Source organism: Copadichromis virginalis, linkage group LG14 (assembly GCF_057382275.1).
Source record: "Copadichromis virginalis isolate Kocher_CV1m ecotype Utaka linkage group LG14, C_Virginalis_male_GT1.1, whole genome shotgun sequence".
In the NCBI taxonomy this organism is placed as follows: Eukaryota; Metazoa; Chordata; class Actinopteri; order Cichliformes; family Cichlidae; genus Copadichromis; species Copadichromis virginalis.
Genome location: NC_140631.1, coordinates 6,374,033 through 6,395,919, shown reverse-complemented (window position 1 = coordinate 6,395,919; position 21,887 = coordinate 6,374,033). Strand labels below are relative to the sequence as shown.

The following is a 21,887-nucleotide window of genomic DNA, read 5'->3' as shown; positions in this document are numbered from 1 at the left end:
ATGTTCTGCTTCATCTTTTGAATCATCCTGTGTGGGTCTGTTATCATGTGTCCCATCCTCTTCAGATGCTGCCACCATCTGTTTTAAGAGAAGACAACAATATGTTTGGCTCATTTTTGATATATAGATTGTGGAAGCAGTGAAACTGAGGATGAATTTCACATCTCTTTGTGGCATAGGACACCCAGTTTTGTTTTTCATGGCTACCTTAGGAATCCTTTTACGTTCTTGTTCTTCCTCCTCTTCTGAATAGCCTTCAGATTCATCCCGTGTGGGTTTCCAGTCATCTGTCCCATCATCTTCAGATGAGCTCACAGACTGTTATTAGAGCAGAAAAATATATATTTTGCTCATTTTCCATGGATGTGTGAAAACAACATATTTACATCGTTAACTACAGGAGAAGAAACTTAGCTGGATTTTTCTTGCCCACCTTAGGAACCCATTCTCTTGCTTCACTCTCCTCCACACCTGTCCTATCGCTTTTAGAAAAGATCACCATCTGTTTTTAGAAAAGTAACAAAACAAAACATAGAAAATAAAATAATTTCCAACAGTGCATTTTGAGATCTAAGCATCCCAGAAACTGCACAGACATATGTCAGACATAACTTAAAACCACCAGTATAGGTTCATCAAGGCCCTGAGGGGAAAAACTACGTTTCCCACAAAATATTATGTTACTTCCGGTTTTGGCAGGTAATGGCAGACATGCATCCTTTTTTTTTTTTTTTTTTAATTTTGTTTTTAAAATTTTGGTCGCCAACGGAGAGTGTTTGGTAGCGCTGTCCTCAGAAAACACCGTTTGTACTGTTTCGAATCATAACTCTGGTTTTACGTGGCCTATTAACACAATTAAGAGAATATCATTTGAAGTCCGCACTTTCAACACAAGTTGAAATGGAGACTGGGGCTGTGTCCCAATTCAGAGACCGCACGCTTGAAGTATGCATTTTGAGTGCGATTACGTCACCGCCACGTGACGACTGTCCCAACTCGAAGTGTACTTCAAATGCGCCGTCGATTTCCCCAAATATCAAGCGTGGTCCGGTGCACGCTTCGTGGTCCCATATATCCCACAATTCATAGCGCGGCGGTGGGTGTGGATAATTTTGCTGCAAAATCCACATAAAATGTAATAAATAAATCATATAATACAAAAATCAACTATTCACATTTCAACTTTTAACTATTTAAATTTTCAGCTTTTTCCTTTTACAAATTTAAAGTGAAAACAACACAAAACACTGCAAACCACAACACAATTAAATATAAATTATAATATGAAAACAAAAAGAACATGTATATTCTCTGTCATATGGGCCCGCATGAATAAACTTTCTGAATCCTTTATCATCTGCAACCGAAAATAGTTGTGGATGATTACTATACCTTTCTATCCCTGGCTCTCTTTCTCTCTCTCTCCCTCTGGCTGTTCCTGTGCTACTGAGAGTAACTACCGCCCCTCCCCCCCTCTGCCCACGTGCAGAGTGAAGCGGAAAAAACGTGCGAGAGAGAGAGAGAGTGAGAGAAAGAAAAAGAAAAAAAACCCACGTGACGGCTCGCGATAAGGAGCCGGCTCGCGTCGTTCACGTCAAAGAGACGGCTCTAAGAGCCATTTCGTTCGCGAACGACCCATCACTAACACACACACACAACAGCAGCCCCTCTCGCTCGGTTTTTGCATTTGCGCTCGCTAACAACGTGTTGCTGGCGCTCTCAACATTTCTGCCCGTGCGCGCTCAACTCTTTCTCTACACCGTTATATTTGTGCCACAAAAACAGCCAGACAGGACAGGGTTAAAAAAAAAAAAAAACCCAACCAAAAACAAGCAAACGAAAAAAACCCGACAAGGTACCTGTTTGTACTCATGTAACTTTTGAAAGTTAGCTTCATACCTGAGAGCTGGTACCTTCAAACTCTTTCTTCTTTCTTTCTTTCTGACAGTCGTATTGGCGGTTGGCAAACAATTGAAAGGTGCATTTACCTTCAAATTCATCATCCATGGTGCTTCGAAACTCTCACTAGAACAATCCGCTGCTGTACTCATGATCACATGACATAGATGATTCTGATTGGCTGCTCAAATGCTCATTAGGGGCGGAACATTTTTATAACATTAGTTACCATAGGGCATTGGAGCGTGATGTCACGGGGGTGGGCGTGGAAAGGATTTTGGCCTGATGCGCCATTTTCGGGGTCAAAATAGGTCAAAATATATGGCCTTATTTTTGTGCCACTATTCTGAGCGCACGCAAAAAAAAATTTGAGCGCACGTAAAAAAAGTTTGCAGGTGCAAATGATGTATTTTGAGGAGAAATTTATTTTGAGCGAACAAAACTCATTCCTGCATGCAAAAAATGTATTTCAGTGTTTGCTATTATCCATACACACACACACACACACACACAATGGCAGCCCCTCTCGCTCAGTTTTTGCATTTGCGCTCGCAATGTGTCGCTCGTGCTCTCAACATTTCTGCCCATGCGTGCTCAACTCTTTCTCTCTTTCTCTACGCCGTTATATTTGTCCCACAAAACCAGCCAATCACAGACTGGCCCATCGCGGTGTAACGGAGAAACAGCCAATCAAATCGCAGCTTTTCAGCCAGTGTAAAAGATGATTTTTTTTTTTCCACTGAACCGTCTGAGCGCAGGTTCGAGTCCTGGTTGGGACAAAGCCTGTGTTACATTATCAAAAGATAAACACCATTTTTAATTTAGTTAATGTGGATAAAATGTATTTTTCACTTTGCTTTTTCTTATTATTTGATTATCATTCTATTTATATCATAGTGTTTTGGCCTGTGGAGTATTATGTACCTATACTGTGTTAAGGAATATCTTTTATTTATATTTATGTATTATTCACATTATTTTATTGTACAATGCTTTGGTGCCACGGGCTTTTAGCATGCCTCAATGTCTCACACATTCATGTTGCTAACGGAAGGTATCTCAGGAAGCTGGAAGCAGGCATTCACACGGGAAAAGTTCATCTTTTGTCTTCTCCACTGTAAGAGGAAGCAAGGGAGTGTGAACTTTTCTCTGGGGGAAGACCAAAGGTGTGAAAACAGCTGTGTACTGCCTTTTGGTTCTGTAGGAGGTGTTTATACCCAAGGCTCTGTTGGCTTTATTTAATGGAAAACTTTCACAACAACTGCAGTACATAAGTACATAACTCAGAATAAACTGTATCATCACAAACCAGACATCCAACTTTTAATACAAAGATTAAAGTTTAAACTATAATTCAGATACATTCTGTTGGCATAGAAAATGAAGCTTACGCATAATTTCAATAAGGAAGATGTGTAATAAGTCATTTGTCTGCTTCCCGGTGGCTGCCAGTTTATATCTATTCATTTTCCAGCACAAACTCAGCACTGACATCATTACTTTATTCCAGTTATGCTCTTGCCTGCCTTCACCGAGCATGCCAGCCTCCACTCTGCATGCTTTAAATCTGTTGCTCTTCTGCTTCTGCCATTCTGCGTTTCAGATCCTCAGCTATGCAGCCCGCCTCCTCTCCTTTCTCCTCCTCACCGTGGTCACTCAGAACCCTGTCCCAGCCTCCATCTTCATCACTACCAGCATTTTGACTCTGGGGTGTGGCTTGTGCAAAATCCTGTCACTGCTGAGATTTCTTCTGCTATGATGGGTCATTGGAGTTTAACTGCCTAACAGTTACATTTATTTCTGTACCTCAATAAATCATGCTCAGTTTTTCCACATGATCTCTCCTTATTGAACTGCTTTTGTAGATAAGCTTCAAGCCAGAAAGCAACAACACCTAAACCAAAAATATTATCATCAGAAGTGAGAAAGTGTCTGGACTATCTCCAGCTGCGTTGCATGTATTAAAGATAACTTCAGACACTGTCTGGTTGTCATGTCTGAAACAGGCTGTACAGTCACACAGATAAAAGACAGCAGTCATGTTTCTAATATTACAAATCAACCAGAAAGATTATGAAGATAAAAGCTGTGAGACCCCACTAGAGAACGGATGGCTTGTTATCATTACATTAAGTGATTTAGAAATAAGCTGCCAAGTGGCTGCTGTGGCTGCTGCTGCTGTTGCCTTTCTAAGATGCCCTCCACAATCTTCTCTATTGAGACTTGTGTCAGTGGTGTAGACAGGGCAGGAGGAGGCGGGTTAAAGACGGAAATGATAACCCTCCTGCTGTGAAGTGCCTCGGACAGGAATCCAGATGGGGACCTTGGCACCTTCACCAGGGACATGGTTAAGCTGAAGAGTCCCACCGTACCTAAACATTACACCCTCTGAGAGTTCAGGGTCACTTAGGCAGCCACGCAGAATGTGCACTGCGTCACGTCTTCAGCATGGATGGCTTGAAGAGTGGGACGTTGTTGGGGTCTGTGGCCAGGTGAAAATGGTTCAGGACCTTTTCCACTCTGTTCAGCAGCTCAGTGGGTTGTGGTATTTGGATCCTGCAGTGCTCCCTTATGTGTTGCTTTGTGGGATTAGCAGGATGGATGCCACAGAACTTATAAGCATCCTGGAGCCTCTTCAGGTCTGCCTGATCAACCACTGAGAATGCCGCAGAGAGAAGCTGGCAGAAAGTGCTGAACAGAGGAAGATGCTCAGAGGTACACTCCCGCAAAAATCGCCTCAGGCAGTGGAACAGGTCCAGTTTTACAATAATGTTCTTGTTGTAGTGGGTTCGAGAGGCACAGCTGTTTGCCACTGGTCCAGATGTGGCCGCAGCAACAACAGCAGGAGTGGTTTTTCAGGCATCCCACGATAGATTTTCGACAGGGATGCAGTCTGGGATCTTAAATGGAGCACAGCAATCCCTAAATGTAAGAAATACAAATACATGTAAGTATATGGAATATTATGTGTGTGCATCAAATTGATCTGAAAAAGAAAAACTCAGTTTTTCCAGACAGATTAGCAGTTTGAATGACAACGATGATTACGGTTTTTACCTGTCCACCCAGTGGTAGCCGGCCTTTTCCACTCCTGCATCACTGTACCTCTTGGCCATTCCCTGGTACATGGGCTCCAAGGACCTTTCTGTGTCAGACTGAACCATGACCCATGAAACAATCAGCCAGTTTTCATTCATTATGGAATAACTGGACATGACCCCAGATGCCAGCATGACTTTTCGTGCCACCTTCCTGATGTGGTCAGACCTGGAAATGTGGCCAAAAGTGCCCTGGAGGAGTTTGGATATGGCTGGATGTTGATGGTCCCGCAGTGAGAGCTCTGTACCAAGACAAGGAGTTTGTGCTTGTGTGCTACATATTCCCCCTATTACTGCCAGAGGGTGACAACCCGCAATTATGGTCAAAAACCTGCCAGATCTCTACACTGTGTTCGGGGGGGATTCAGGTCTCTATGGCAACAAAAGACAGCCTGTCTTTAGACATCTCCAGGAGAAAATGTGACTGAAATGATTCAGGCTTGAGGAATGGCAGGGTTTTTGTTACTTTTGATTTTCATGGAACACACACATGCAGGCTGCTGCAGTCTGCCAAGTGCTGCTCAGAATTATTTAATTGTGGTCCAGCTGACTGCAACAGATATTTGACTGATGTGGACACAGCATGATGGGACCACCCAGTAATTCCAACTACACAGACTATATCGATCCTTGGGGGAACAACCTATATATGGCATCAATCTCAATAAAATGTTGTAATAGAAACTGTACTGAATACCTCAATTTGTCATGCAAATCTTGCACCTAGTTCATGAATTCATTACATCTAGGCTGGTCTACTGTAATTCATTATTATCAGGATGTTCTAAAAACTGCCTGAAAAGCCTTCATTTAATCCAAAATGCTGCAGCAAGAGTACTGACGGGGACTAGAAAGAGAGAGCAGATTTCTCCAGTACTGACTTCTCTTCATCGACTCCCTGTTAAATCCAGAATTGAATTCAAAATCCTGCTCCTCACATACAAGGTCTTAAATAATCATCCCCACATCTTATCTTAATGACCTTGTAGTACCATATCACCCTATTAGAGCACTTTGCTCTCGCACTGCAGGCTTACTTGTTGCTCCTAGAGTATTTTACAAGTAGAATGGAAGAGCCATCACTTTTCAGGCCCCTCTTCTGTGGAACCAGTTTGGATTTTGGAGACAGACACTATCTCTACTTTAAAGTTTAGGCTCAAAACTTTCCTTTTTGCTAAAGCATATAGTTAAGGCTGGATCAGGTGACCCTGAATCCTCCCTTAGTCATGCTGCTGTAGGTGTAGGCTGCTGAGGGATTCCAATGAGGCATTGAGCATTTCTTCTTCAGTCACCTTTCTCACTCACTATGTATTAATAGACCTCTCTGCATTGAATCATATCTGTTATTAATCTCTTTCTCTCTTCTGTCTTTATCCTGTCTTCCTTCTCTCAGCCCAACCGGTCGCAGAAGATGGCCCCGCCCCTCCCTGAGCCTGGTTCAGCCAGAGGTTTCTTCCTGTCAAAAGAGTTTTTCCTTCCCACTTTCGCCACAGTGCTTGCTCATAGGGGGTCATATGATTGTTGGGTTTACATCTGTATGTATTATTGTAGGGTCTACCTTACAATATAAAGTGCCTTGAGGCGAATGTTGTGGTGATTTGCCGCTATATAAATAAAATTGATTTGAACCGAATTTTCTCCACAATAGATGTGTGTCGTTTGTCTTCAATGATGAGGTATCTGGAGACTGCTGTCTTCAAAAGTGTTTTGTCATGCTCAATGATGTTGTTTGACCACTGTCACTTTTCTGCAGCCATTGGTATAGCTAATTTGATTCCACCCCATGTTTTACAGGCAATCTCACTTTGGTTAAGTCACCCTAGCACTAGTGGTTTTAACTTAATCCAGATTAATTTAGTACAAGACTCAATAGTCCAGGTGGTAGTAATCACTGATTAGTCTGTGTTTCGGAAAGGGGATTATCAAGAACTGATTAACAATTATAGATTATATAGACGCATCTTTGTTCCCTACAAGAATTATGAGGAAACACTACACAATGTGTTACTCTTCTATCACTCCCAGTTTCAACATTTTGCCCATTTTCTTCTGAACAATTTGCCTGTTGTGCTCGAGTCAGGCTATGAGTGCATTATCACCCCAGGCTGTGTTTCAAAATAGCGCTCTATAAATGGTAAATGGCCTGCATTTGTATAGCGCTTTTCTAGTCCATAGGACCCCAGTCATTCACCCATTCACACACTGGCGATAGGAAGCTACATTGTAGCCACAGCTGCCCTGGGGCGCACTGACAGAGGCGAGGCTGCCGGACACAGGCGCCACCGGGCCCTCTGACCACCACCACTCTATAAGCAAAGTAAGTTTCTGGGGTGGCTGTAGCTCAGGTGGCAGAGCAGGTCAGCCACTAATCAGAAGGTCGGTGGTTCGATCCCAGGCTTCCTCCTGGCTGCATGCCAAATATCCTTAGGCAAGATACTAACCCCATGTTTGCCTACTGGTGGTGGTCAGAGGGCCCGGTAGCGCCTGTGGCCGGCAGCCTCGCTTCTGTCAGTGCGCCCCAGGGCAGCTGTGGCTACAATGTAGCTTGCTATCGCCAGTGTGTGAATGACTGAATGTAGTGTAAAGCACTTTGGGGTCCTTAAGGACTAGAAAAGCGCTATACAAATGCAGGCCATTTACCATTTAAAGTCAGGCAGGGGGGAGAACAAACCGCTGCAAAATTGAGGTCACTTTTTCTTTTATTAGATTAACAAGTTCAATGCGGCTCCCTATGTGGATGAGAGCAAGTGGTTCAGAAAATGTGGTAGATTGTGGTGCTTGGTCTTTCCCCCAGTGGTAGGACCTCTATGTACATTCTGATTAAGTTATGAAGTTTATGTGAACTTATTAGCCTTATGATTTTACAACTGAAACTTGTGTAGATATAGGACCAAATGGCATCAAATGGTTTGACTGTATAGTACAACATACCCCAAAACTTCAACATTTACATACTGACATTATATCTTAAGCTTTGACTTTTACTTCTTCAAGAAGCATGTCTCCTTTCTTAATTTGACTGATCTCACATATGGTGGAATTATATAATGTCAAGTCTGAGAGCACCAGTGATTCCAGAAAATAAACGTGACAGTAACTCATTGGACACAGTATTAGATGATCACTTTTTATTAATAACTCTTTTATGTAATAAAAAAGTGGAATCTTCAAAAACAAATACAATGCAAAAGCCCTCAAATAAGGCATTTCTTGGGCTTACTGGGAGCAATGGAATAAATTGCACCTTATTTTCAGAGTCCTTTCCCCCTTCACTCATCTTCTCCTGAGGCTCCTGCTGTACTTTTTTTTTCTCTTTTCTACTTTGTCTTCACGCTTCATCTTCTCCAGAGGCTCCTGCTGTACTTTTTCTTTTCTCTTTCCTACTTTGGCTTGACTCTTCATCTTCTCCAGAGGCTCTGCCTGTATCTTTTCTTCCTTCCTTTGCCTTTTGCCGCTCATCTTCTCCAGAGGCTCCTGCTGTACTTTTTCTTTTCTCTTTCCTACTTTGGCTTCACTCTTCATCTTCTCCAGAGGCTCTGCCTGTATCTTTTCTTCCTTCCTTTGCCTTTTGCCGCTCATCTTCTCCAGAGGCTCTGCCTGTATCTTTTCTTCCTTCCTTTTCTTTTTGCCGCCCATCTTCTCCTGAGGCTCCTGTTGTACTTTTTCTTTTCTCTTTCCTACTTTGTCTTCACTCTTCATCTTCTCCAGAGGCTCTGCCTGTATCTTTTCTTCCTTCCTTTTCCTTTTGCCGCTCATCTTCTCCTGAGGCTCTGCCTGTATCTTTTCTTCCTTCCTTTGCCTTTTGCCGCTCATCATCTCCTGAGGCTCTGCCTGTATCTTTTCTTCCTTCCTTTTCCTTTTGCCGCTCATCTTCTCCAGAGGCTCTGCCTGTATCTTTTCTTCCTTCCTTTTCCTTTTGCCGCTCATCTTCTCCTGAGGCTCTGCCTTTATCTTTTCTTCCTTCCTTTGCCTTTTGCCGCTCATCTTCTCCAGAGGCTCTGCCTGTATCTTTTCTTCCTTCCTTTTCTTTTTGCCGCTCATCTTCTCCAGAGGCTCCTGCTGTACATTTTCTTTTCTCTTCCCTTCTTTGCCTTCACTCTTCATCTTCTCCAGAGACTCTTCTTGTATCTCTTTCTCCTCCAGTTGTTCTTTATTTTAAGAAAATAATCATTTACTTACTGATTAACTTAACATTGTTCATATTGTGCAATATAATGTTAATATTTACCTGAGGTTATTATTGCTGCAGATGACATTCCACTTTGGTCTTTCTTGTTGTTATCTAAGACCATATGAGAAATAAATAAATACCACTCCACCTTAAAGTTCTTTGAACTTGTGTATTTTTACTACAGCTGCTGGTTTCCAGTTACCAGATCTGGGTATGGTGTCGTCAAAGAGAGTTGACTGATGAAAAGTTAGCCTCTTCAAGTAACTGGTTTGGTGAATCACACTTTTTTCTGAACTCTGAGTCACAGTCATTGCTGTGTCTTGGCTTACATAGACCTGCTGCATCTGAAAAATTATGATTGACAAAGAAAAACAAGGTTACTTTAGCTCATCTAGATGTAATGTTCAGATTTGTTATGCTGTAGTGCTCTTACACCAGGAGGGACCTCCACTGCGACCTTGTCCATCTGTGGAGAAATGGTCAAACAATTGTTAAAGCAATTTTGAGATCACACACCTCAGTACAAGAAAACTTGAAATGTAATCAGTTTCACACAAAGGCAAAGATCTTATTTCAAAACATACATATCTTTATTGTAAAAGAAAATGTCATCAGGTGTGATTTACAGTTTTGTTGACATTTGTTATCAATTGTTCTTACCATGGGTGTCTTGAGAGTGACTGAATTCAGAATAACAACTGGTATTTGGTGTTGTAATGGTAATGAGCTCATCGCTGTTTCCCTGTCCTGTACATATAACACACAGAAATGCAAGAAGAAAAAAATTATAAACCATCTTCATGTTGGTATTTATGGTTTTAGAAACAAATCAAACTGCCAGGAATGGACTTCAGCCCCCTATTTGTGAGTAAAAGCATTTGGTAAAAGTTACAAGTGCTGATTTCCTAGCAAATACTTTTAGGACATTCCAAGTACTTAGAACTCACTGCTGGTGTTATACATACACCAGTACGATCATTACTGCAGCTTTCTACTCCTCCTCATGACCTCACTAAAAATGGACTGCAGCTAACTCACCTCTTCCTCAAACACATCTTTTCTAAATTGTCTTTGAATTGATCTTGTGTATGTTTCCCATCACCTGTTCCATCCTCTTCAAATGAGCTGAGTTCTTCTTCATCTAGCTCAGGCCTGCCCAATCCCGGTCCTCGAGAGCTACTATCCTGCAGCTTTTAGATGCATCCCTACTCCAACACAGCTGAATCAAATGGTTTGATCTCTTCAGCATGCCATCATGTTTGGCAAAGGCCTGATAACAAGCCATTCATTTGATTCAGGTGTGTGGGAACAAGGATGCATCTAAAAGCTGCAGGACGGTAGCTCTCGAGGACCGGGATTGGGCACCCCTGATCTAGCTCCTCCCTTTAGGGGTCACTACAGTGGATCATCTGCCTCAGTCTTATCCTATCCATAGCCACCTCCTTGGTCATACCAACCCTATCTATATCCTCCATCACTACTTTTTTTGCTAGGCCAGCCATTCGACAAGTCAATGGCTGTGAACAAAGAGAAACGTGTAAATAACTCGTGAAAGAATAAAGTTACGTTGAAACCAAGCACACCATTGTTTTTCTTGTGACATTACCAATAAGTTTAATGTGTCACATGGCCCTCTTCCTATTGACAAAACAAAAGTTGTATCCAAGATGGCCGACTTCTAAATGGCCACCATGGTCACCACCCATCTTCAGGAGTTTGCCCCCTCACATATACTAATGTGCCACAAATAGGACTTTAATATCACCAACCATTTCCATGTTATTACGGTGTATCCATATAAATGGCCCACCCTGTGTATATTTTGCTCATTTTCCATGGATGTGTGGAAACAGAAACTGCTGGATTTTTCTTGCCCACCTTATGAACCCATTCTCTCGCTTCATCCTCTTCCTCCTCCTCTTCTGGATTGTCTTCCTGTGTGAGTTTCCCCACACCTGTCCTATCATTTTTGTAAAAGATGACCATCTGATTTTAGAAAAGTAAAAATAAAAAGGTAAAAGATTAGTAATCAGTGAAAACTGTTAAGTCTAATTGTTGGATGTTGTCATTGTGTTTCTTAAATTTGTAAGGTCTGAGTTCAATCTATAGGATCAGGACATTCCTTTGTCTCTGCCCACCTCTCCAGCCACTCTGTGCTGGGGGAGGATTATTGTAGACACGTCCCTTGTGAAGATTCTGTTTGATGTTTGGTAAGCTTCCTGCCCTTTGTATGGCTTCACAGTTTTGTGCATGGTGAACCAATACAGGAATTGAACCATATATTGGGTGTGGGGGAGATTACAATTTTATGACTAATGATGTTGTTAGAAACAGTTGGAAGTCATACATACAGACACACATTCTTGCACATGCATACAGATGTTTACACATACACACACATAGTGCCTTGTCTTAGAACCATTGGGAGGTTTTACAAAGGGAGGTGCTTTTGCTGTGATGTATATTGTAACAGTTTGTCAATAAATAGCTGCCAGCGAGCTGCTCTTTGAAGGACTTTGGGCTGGACACAGGCTAGGAGCGTGAGCTCCAAGAGCTGGTTCTTGACCAAAGACCCTAGCTAGCGAGTTGAAGATGTTCTGTTATGTCTTGTCTTCTTTATGAGGAATAAGTCTCTAAACTAGCGGGGCTTGTGGAAACACAGACCCAAAAAAAACACTAAAACAAGTACAAGAACATACATTACATACTTTTCTCTTGCGCAACTGGTATGTCACTTTTTGTAGATGCTCCACCTCCTCTTTCAAATCCTGTTTAGTTTCGTTTATTGTGGTTCCAGCACTACAGGCAACCTCACCCTGACCTGGGCTCACCATCTGTTTATGGTACAAATTAAATATGTTTTGTTCATGATGGAGTAAATGATTATATATGAAAGAAGTGCAACCAATCAAAACTCTTACCAAGGGAATCAGGGCACACATACCTTGTTACTGCTACACTGGAAGAGCGTTCTGTCTAAAAGCTCCTCTGTTCCTGATGACTGCTGCTCTTCCTTTTCAGATCCTTCACTGTCCTCGTCCTGCACAGATCCTCTGTCCTCTCTCCTTTTCCTTTTCTTTGCTGCACATGTTGGAATTGCATTTGTTGTCAGTGCTCGGCTCTGGAGTGTGTCCTCTGCAGGGTCCTCAGCTGTGCAAAGCAATATTACTAAATATTAGTAAATGTAAGTGTATAGATAAATGTATAACTTGACTTTCGCTTTTTTAAATAACCTTGGTAAAATCTGTTGGCTGTGATGGCATCATGGCACATAAATGTTGCCACTCTAAATGTTACTTATGGCCATTGATCAGTGAGTTTTGGTCAGTGGTTGTTAATCAATGGTCATGAGAATTTGCATAATTAATATTAAGGAACTGACCTCCCAGCCCATTGTTCCTTCAGTGGGCTGGTTTCAGTCATTATGCAAATGTACTGTTTATAAAAGATTGGGGAAACCTGCAGTCAGCTGAGACTGAAGAAGTCACTTGGATGAGTTCAATGGTTCAAAGGTCTTAAAATATAAAACATATGTAATAAAAAATGATCAGAGTGCTAAAACAGAGCTTTTCTCTCTTTTCCTAATTATAAAGTAGTTTTATTCTTAATCTAAGAGAAATCACAATGTAAATCTGATCAATATATTGATAACAAATGCAAAAGTGTTTGAGTAGTACAAATGGCTGTTATAATGACTGAGTTCTTTGTGTGTGTGTGTGTGTGTGTGTGTGTGTGTGTGTAATGAGAGAATAGAATAACAGTGATTCTAATAACAGGCCTCAGAGTGTCTGACCTTGGTGTGTGATGTATAATGTGACACAGTGGAGCTACTAATCTCAAAGAATATCTGGCAAACAAAATGTATGTTTTCATAAAACAAGTTGGATAAAAAGTAAAGAAATAAATGGCAATTAACTGAATTCTAAAAAGCATTTGAATTGAAAATTGGATTATGTTACAATGAATGTTCATGTGAAAATGTCCTAAAGACAAATCTAACTGAAGTAGAATCACATAAACTGAATGAAATGTAGGGGATTACATCCAGATGTGATTCAATGTGAATTCTTTATGTTAAGAATAACAATGAAAATGTAATGAAGCGTTTTACAAGTTTAAACATTTTTAACTGTTTGTCAAATCTTGTCAGATAGATATACATTGATAGATAAGGTGTGAGAAGATGTGACGTCCAGTAGGAGAGGGGGGAGAAAGGGTGAGAAGGTGAAAAAGTGAGGTAAAGAAAAGATTTTTGTCTTCTGCAAGATGAGCAGCCCAAAAGATTGGATCGAAGGGGTTCACAGTTGAAAACCTGTCCAACCTGTGAATTCATTCCTTTTCGTCTGCTCATTGTTGCTGTGTTAGGGGGTTAATTTAGAAGGATTTTAATTTACATCATAATTCCAGTAGATGCCCAGCTGATTGCTCATCCTTCCTCCAACCTCTCTTCACCAAAGAAAAGAACAAACTCAACATTACCTCAGAGCAGCCTAGTTGGATAAGTAGAGTTTAAGTAATCTGATTATTTTTTGGGATTTTTTTTTTTCCTCTTATGTGCCTGCCCTTAACCTCTAAATTGTGGACACCTTTTATGAAACAATAAAGGTAAAAGTCTTAGTATTATTCTTTATAAGTGCAAATAGCTCTTACACTTTACTCTAGCCATAATATTGAAAATAATCTTTCCAATCATTCCAGAAATAACAAGATCAAAATGTGCAGGGCTCCATCTTAATCCAGAGCTGCACATATTTCACTGCAATGGTGATGTGTTTTTAACCAAGCTCCACATTATTCTTCAATTTAAACTGGACATCAGAGAAACGTAGTCATCAGACAGAAAAGACATGAAATCCATTTCAATGTGTGGATCACAGTGATGTAAAGATCTGTAGGTGCTATGTCTTAACCCAGACATGGAGTCTGTTAATTTTACTTAAGAGGGATTATACAATCTATTTACAGATTTAAGCGTTGCAGTGATCCATACCCAGTGCGGCAGCAATCTTCTGGGGAGCCTCTTCAATTAACAAAGCATGTTTTTCTGCTTGGACAAGTCTGTCTGAAAACAAATGTAAGCACAATCCCTTAGACAGTTTACCTACTTTAATGACATAATGTTAATAAAAGAGGTGGAGATATGTATTATAGACGTACTAGACTTAGATCTCCACACATTCAGCTGGTGCACGACTACTTCACGGCCAACATCTCTGTAACGTGCCCTCAGTTCGACCAAAAGGGCGTTGAACCTTTTTTTTCCAAGTCTGACTTGTGGTGGTGACATGTTTAATATATATTTCATGAAAGCAATAGCATCCATGAGATAAGCTCTCTGAGTTGTTGGTTTAAACCCTTTTGCTTGCAGGTGTGCTAGAAAACTCCAAAGTCAAAAATACAAATTAGTTCATGTGTTAAACTGTATATGCACACATGTATATAGAAACTAATAATCATTCAAATTTAACACTTACTCACGGACTTTTCCATGGTTCCTCAGAAACAGAAGGTCAACGTTTGGAATCGCTGGGTCTGCCATGAATTCCAGAAAATGGATGACATGGGTGGCCCGCTGCTTTGCATTGTCACATATTTTTCTGCTAGGGTTCACACCTTCTGCATGGACCCTAAATTCTTCCACCAGTCTTACTGATGAGGCAAGAATAGACATCATATCAAAGTACATTTGTATAGCACTCATATTTAGACCTCAGGTCTTTTACATCAGGGGGATTTTGTTGACAAAACAAATATTTTTTCAAGCTTCTCAATGCATAAAGAAAACCTCAATGAAGAACAATTCTTAGCCTAGAAGAACTCACTCTTCACAAATTAACTGAGTAAGAATTCCTATTCCAGGATGGTCAGTCATACTATGTAAGATTCTCTCCAGTTAATACATTTTACATAGGGCTGGGCGATATGGCCTAAAATCCATATTGGGGTATAATTTGAAGCACATGCGGTAACGATATATATCGCGATATATTATTTTCTTCTGTATAACGTATTTTCCACACTATAAGGCACACTTAAAATCCTTTAAATTTCTCAAAAATCCAGAGTGTGCCTTATGTATGAATTCTGGTTGTGCTTACTGACCTCGAACCGATTTGGGCGTGCAGAAATCTGTTAAAAAATGTTTTAGTACAACTTTGGTAAGCCGCACTGCTTGATGGATTGTCGGAGCATTACGGCTGCCGTAGTGAGGAGCTTCGCGGAGTAATCTGGGTCCAAAACTCTGTCTGTTTCAGGTCCCAAAGTCAAACGAACACAGAGTTAAAAACGGTCTAAATTCTTTCACCTAAAAATGACATACCATGTTCTGGGAGATTTTTGAAACTAATTAAAATGTACAGCTCTGCTACCACTTCCTACGGAGCCCCGCAAGGGACATGGGAGAAAAAAAATTAAGATTGACTTTTGCGAGATCTCGCAAAACAAACTCGGGATCTCGCAAAAGTTTTAGCTGCATTCTTCGAAGGCTGCCAGCTCGAAGCCGACCGGGAGGTCGAGGCACGATGTGCCGGGAGAGCGGTGTTCCTCCCGGCTGTAGTAGGTCTCGACCTCCTGTTAGCTTCGAGATGGTGGGTGTCAGATCTCCGAAAACGTCTGAGCACATTTGCAAATATATGATGTCTTGTAAACCGAGCAGGTATCTGACGTTTACACAACTACATTCACGCTTCAAAATATCTTAAAAGTGTATTTTGTGACCCAGAAAGAGTAACATTACAACTAAGTAGCTGCCGCCATTGTTGGAATTCAACTTTTGCGAGATCCTGAGTTAGTTTTGCGAGATCTCACAAAAGTCAGTCTTAATTTTTTTCTCCCATGTCCCCTGCTGGGCTCCGTTCTGAAGACAGAAAACTAAACAGCAGTGGCGTTTGCAGGGTTACTGAAGTTGGACTACCTGGTATATAATGTTGTGCTACGTGATTGCCAGCGACACAGCAATGTTAGCATAACATTAGCACAGTGAAGCTGGAGGATGAACACCAGCTTTTGTTTCCACTCAATAAAAGTTAACGTGAGGGATTCTGGTGGTCAGGGACAAATGCAATCGCATAGCAAGATGCTATACACGGGCCAAACTTCAGTCAAGAGAACAACTGAGATTATTCCACAATACAAGGTTAGTTATTAGTACAGGGAGTGCAGAATTATTAGGCAAGTTGTATTTTTGAGGAATAATTTTATTATTGAACAACAACCATGTTCTCAATGAACCCAAAAAACTCATTAATATCAAAGCTGAATGTTTTTGGAAGTAGTTTTTAGTTTGTCTTTAGTTTTAGCTATTTTAGGGGGATATCTGTGTGTGCAGGTGACTATTACTGTGCATAATTATTAGGCAACTTAACAAAAACAAATATATACCCATTTTAATTATTTATGTTTACCAGTGAAACCAATATAACATCTCCACATTCACAAATATACATTTCTGACATTCAAAAACAAAACAAAAACAAATCAGCGACCAATATAGCCACCTTTCTTTGCAAGGACACTCAAAAGCCTGCCATCCATGGATTCTGTCAGTGTTTTGATCTGTTCACCATCAACATTGCGTGCAGCAGAAACCACAGCCTCCCAGACACTGTTCAGAGAGGTGTACTGTTTTCCCTCCTTGTAAATCTCACATTTGATGATGGACCACAGGTTCTCAATGGGGTTCAGATCAGGTGAACAAGGAGGCCATGTCATTAGTTTTTCTTCTTTTATACCCTTTCTTGCCAGCCACGCTGTGGAGTACTTGGACGCGTGTGATGGAGCATTGTCCTGCATGAAAATCATGTTTTTCTTGAAGGTTGCAGACTTCTTCCTGTACCACTGCTTGAAGAAGGTGTCTTCCAGAAACTGGCAGTAGGACTGGGAGTTGAGCTTGACTCCATCCTCAACCCGAAAAGGCCCCACGAGCTCATCTTTGATGATACCAGCCCAAACCAGTACTCCACCTCCACCTTGCTGGCGTCTGAGTCGGACTGGAGCTCTCTGCCCTTTACCAATCCAGCCACGGGCCCATCCATCTGGCCCATCAAGACTCACTCTCATTTCATCAGTCCATAAAACCTTAGAAAAATCAGTCTTGAGATATTTCTTGGCCCAGTCTTGACGTTTCAGCTTGTGTGTCTTGTTCAGTGGTGGTCGTCTTTCAGCCTTTCTTACCTTGGCTATGTCTCTGAGTATTGCACACCTTGTGCTTTTGGGCACTCCAGTAATGTTGCAGCTCTGAAATATGGCCAAACTGGTGGCAAGTGGCATCTTGGCAGCTGCACGCTTGACCTCGCTTATTTTTCCACACGCTTCTTGCGACCCTGTTGATTATTTTGAATGAAACGCTTGATTGTTCGATGATCACGCTTCAGAAGCTTTGCAATTTTGAGACTGCTGCATCCCTCTGCATCCCCTTCTCATTACAGAGATGCACATCACCTAATATGCTTAGTTGGTAGTAGGCTTTCGAGCCTATACAGCTTGGAGTAAGACAACATGCATGAAGAGGATGATGTGGACAAAATACTCATTTGCCTAATAATTCTGCACTCCCTGTATACTGCAACAAGATGGGAATAGACCAGCTGCGAGAGAATTCAACATTAATGAATCAATGTTACGCAAGTGGAGGAAGCGCAGTTTTTGGCTTTCCCCATATTTCAAAAGTGCTTCATCTCTTTGCTATGACTGTTACCTGGCATAATTTGCAGATGATAATGGTTGTAGCTACGATGCTTTCGACCAAAACAGGCGCAGCTTTATGACATCATCAACATGCACTATCGCGGTAGAGCGGAATAGTCAAAATCTCTATCGTTGGCCAAATTTATATTGTTTCAATCGCCCACCCCTAATTTACAGTAGTAAGTTTGATAAGATATATTATTTACCATAGTGAGGGGCTTTGCTGAGTGAAAACCGTTTCCGTCTGCTATATTTAACCTGAAATAAAAAAAAATCATTAACCAGATTTGTTTATCAATAGTAAATGAAAGAATGTTTCACAATGAGGTGTACAATCACAGGAGGTAAACAATACTCACATTTGCACGCTTGGTTGAAGAGTGTATCTGCTTGAGCTCATGATTCCTTTCAATTTCACACTCTAGCAACTGCTTCACCACCTGTAGCTCAGTGAACAGTATCTGACAGTTTTTGCAACCAGGAGCAGGTGTCCTCGGGAGAGGACGTCCCCTCCATTGCTGTACTGCATAGTAAGGTGCACTGCTTGGGATTAAAACATCAGGAGATACCCCTGTTGAATGACAAGTAACCTTGCTGCTGGAGATAGAAGGAGGCTGCATAATTGGGATGGTGTGGTCACTGAGAGTGTCACTGGCAGAGAGAGGAGGCTGTAGGTTTGGTCTGGTAGAGTCACCCAGAGCCTTGCTGTCAGAGGGAGGAGCAGGCCGATGGTTCAGTATAGCATGGTCACTGGGAGCCTTGCTGGAAGAGGCTATAGGGGATGCAACCTTGGACCTTGCCTCCAGTGCCCTAAAGATGCCCTCCTCAATCACTGTATAATCCACTTCACCCACATGTGAGACCATTTGCGGTGTGGGATTTGATACCCTCAGAAGTGCAAGTTCCTTAGCAACGCATCTGTCCTTGGCCTTTTGCATGTAAAGTTTAATCATAGGTTTCTGAAAAAGTTAGCATTAGAAAGGATTAAGATTAGATTTTAATTAATTGGGCATCCTTCATGTTTTTATCTATGCACACAACATGCTTTCTAGAGCTCGAGGAACATTATATAAATACAGCATACGGACAAAGAAAGAACCACCGTATTCTTCTATGGAAACTGGAAGACTTTCATTTCACCAGAGTAACAAATATGTAAAATGCAAGGTGCTAAATGTAAGTCCCTTTAACATAAACATCTGATTCCAGAGATCAAGGGCTGCCTCACCAACACACAAAAACCACACAGAGACACCACAAAGTCAATAACATACCTGTAATTTGTGGACCTTTTCCAGGTGCTTATCAAGCCGATTAAGATGTTTTGACTGACATAAGCGGACTGGACAGTCCAGATTTGTAGAAAAGCTGTAAAAATAGTCAAAATAAAATGCTGAGTAGGATGAAATAGAAATTGGGTGTATATAAAAGTTAGCAATTAAATAAATGCAGTGATTCGAAAACATGTAAATTTAGTCTCTTTCAGAATTTATTAAGACACTTACTGCCGATGAGAAAATTGGCTCAAAAGAAGCAGCTCAATTTCATTTACCACCTTCTCTGTGACTCTTAGGTGCTGAACAATATCAGCATATACATGTCCACATATGGGACACTTGTGTCCATTTCTGACATAGTGATGCCTTTGAGACTTTGAGGCGACAGCAACCTGTTGCCGTTCCTCTGTCCTCTGTGGCAACTCACTGCTCACGAACGCCCCCTGTACACAAAAAGAAGACGCATACAACTACTAAAAAAGTTTTATTTTTTGTCTTACTCTTACTTAATATTTACAAATGCCAATGAAAATAAATTATCTGCAGTACTGTTAGTAATTCTGACTACTTTTGATTTGACCTTTATATTTCTTTGAATATATATACTGTCTTTGAATTCATCATGAGTACGTTTCCCACTACTACTCCTCCTCATGACCTCACTAAACAACATCTTCAACATCTGCCAGAAAATGCTCTGGATTTTATACGAGTCTGTTGTGGCCAGTGCGATCCTCTATGCTGTTGCATGCTGGGGGAGCAGGCTGAGGGTAGCAGAGGCCAACAGACTTGATAAACTGATCCGTAAGGCCAGTAATGTTGTGGGGATGGAGCTGGACTCTCTCAAGGTGGTGTCGGAGAGGCGGATGTTGTCCAAAATAAAGACAATGTTGGATAACACCTCCCACCCACTCCATGACATGCTGCTCAGTCACAGGAGCACATTCAGTGAGAGACTGAGAGTACCGAAAAGCACCACTGAACGACACAGGAAATCTTTCCTGCCTGTGGCCATCTCCCTGTACAACGCATCCACTTAACACACTGGTTACTGCTACAACTACACGTTTCTTTTTCAGCTATTTATTAATAAGTGACTCATGTACTGGAACAAAAAAATAATTTCCACCAGGCATCAATAAAGTATTCTGATTCTGAAAAAATGGACTGGAGCTAACTCACTTCTTCCTTAAACTCATCTTTTCTGAATTGTCTTTGAATTTATCTGGTGGAGGTTTCCCATCATCTATTCCATCCTCTTCAAATGAGCTGAGTTCTTCTTCTTCTTCTGGCTCCTCCCTTTAGGGGTCACTACAGTGGATCATCTGCCTCCATCTTATTCTATCCATAGCCGCCTCCTCCATCAAACCAACCCTATCTATATCCTCCATCACTACATCCACGAACTTCTTCTAAGGGCTTGCTCTTTCTCTCCTGCCTGGCAGCTCCATATGGAACAATATATTCACTATGCCTCTTCTACATATGTCCAAATCATGTCAGCTTTGCCTCTCTAACTTTGTGTCCAAACCGCTCAACATGAGCTGTCTCTCTAATGCACTCATTTCTAATCTTCTCCATTCTGGTCACTCCCAAACAAAATCTTAGCATCTTGAGCCCTGCCATCCCCTGCCTGGCCTTTTGCACTGCTTGTTGCTTTGGATGCTTGACTCCAGCTATTTAAACTCATGTACCTTCAATACCTTTACTCCTTGCATATTTCATATGAGCTGACCATCTGACGCAGAAGAATACAAAGACATATTTTGTTGAATGCATTGAAACTGAGAACAAATTTTACCTTTTCCATGGCCACCTTGTGAATCATTTGTCCCAAATGTTCTGCTTCATCCTTTGAATCATCTTTAGATTCATCCTGTGTGGGTCTGCTATCATGTGTCCCATCCTCTTCAGATGCTGCCGCCATCTGTTTTCAGAGAAGACAACAATATGTTTGGCTAATTTTTGATAGATAGATTGTGGAAGCACTGAAACTGAGGATGAATTTCACATCTCTTTGTGGCATAGGACACCCAGTTTTGTTTTTCATGGCTACCTTAGGAATCCTTTTACGTTCTTGTTCTTCCTCCTCTTCTGAATAGCCTTCAGATTCATCCTGTGTGGGTTTCCAGTCATCTGTCCCATCATCTTCAGATGAGCTCACAGACTGTTATTAGAGCAGAAAAATATATATTTTGCTCATTTTCCATGGATGTGTGAAAACAACATATTTACAGAAACTTAGCTGGATTTTTCTTGCCCACCTTAGGAACCCATTCTCTTGCTTCACTCTCCTCCACACCTGTCCTATCGCTTTTAGAAAAGATCACCATCTGTTTTTAGAAAAGTAACAAAACAAAACATAGAAAATAAAATAATTTCCAACAGTGCATTTTGAGATCTAAGCATCCCAGAAACTGCACAGACATATGTCAGACATAACTTAAAACCACCAGTATAGGTTCATCAAGGCCCTGAGGGGAAAAACTACGTTTCCCACAAAATATGTTACTTCCGGTTTTGGCAGGTAATGGCAGACATGCATCCTTTTTTTTTTTTTTTTTTAAATTTTGTTTTTAAAATTTTGGTCGCCAACGGAGAGTGTTTGGTAGCGCTGTCCTCAGAAAACACCGTTTGTACTGTTTCGAATCATAACTCTGGTTTTACGTGGCCTATTAACACAATTAAGAGAATATCATTTGAAGTCCGCACTTTCAACACAAGTTGAAATGGAGACTGGGGCTGTGTCCCAATTCA

General features: G+C 41.2%; 1 protein-coding gene and 1 pseudogene across 1 annotated transcript; both read right to left on the bottom strand.

Moving 5' to 3' along the window:
- Window positions 1-4,159: 4,159 nt before the first annotated feature.
- LOC146693290 (uncharacterized) lies at window positions 4,160-5,888 on the bottom strand (annotated as a pseudogene).
- A 2,215-nt stretch (window positions 5,889-8,103) lies between these two features.
- Window positions 8,104-21,627, bottom strand: LOC146693289 (uncharacterized). Its single transcript, XM_085479110.1, has 18 exons — window positions 21,395-21,627; window positions 21,187-21,297; window positions 20,932-21,057; window positions 19,359-19,573; window positions 19,128-19,221; window positions 18,213-18,812; window positions 18,060-18,111; window positions 14,643-14,817; window positions 14,326-14,549; window positions 14,159-14,230; window positions 12,113-12,318; window positions 11,877-12,002; window positions 11,047-11,154; window positions 9,829-9,915; window positions 9,602-9,634; window positions 9,371-9,512; window positions 9,226-9,279; window positions 8,104-9,145 (listed from the first exon to the last, which is right to left on the bottom strand). The coding sequence occupies exons 1-18, from the start codon at window positions 21,461-21,463 to the stop codon at window positions 8,271-8,273; spliced, it is 3,369 nt and encodes a 1,122-aa protein (XP_085335236.1). The 5' UTR covers window positions 21,464-21,627; the 3' UTR covers window positions 8,104-8,270.
- Between the last annotated feature and the right edge of the window lie 260 nt (window positions 21,628-21,887).

What these genes read in the sequence shown, in the direction of transcription:
- LOC146693289 (XM_085479110.1), bottom strand. Translation starts at nt 21,463, where the DNA reads ATGGTGATCTTTTCTAAAAGCGATAGGACAGGTGTGGAGGAGAGTGAA. An exon ending in AACCATGGAAAAGTCCGTGA is followed by an intron (nt 14,550 to 14,642) that starts GTAAGTGTTAAA and finishes TTGACTTTGGAG; the next exon opens with TTTTCTAGCACACCTGCAAG. An exon ending in CGACACCATACCCAGATCTG is followed by an intron (nt 9,280 to 9,370) that starts GTAACTGGAAAC and finishes ATATGGTCTTAG; the next exon opens with ATAACAACAAGAAAGACCAA.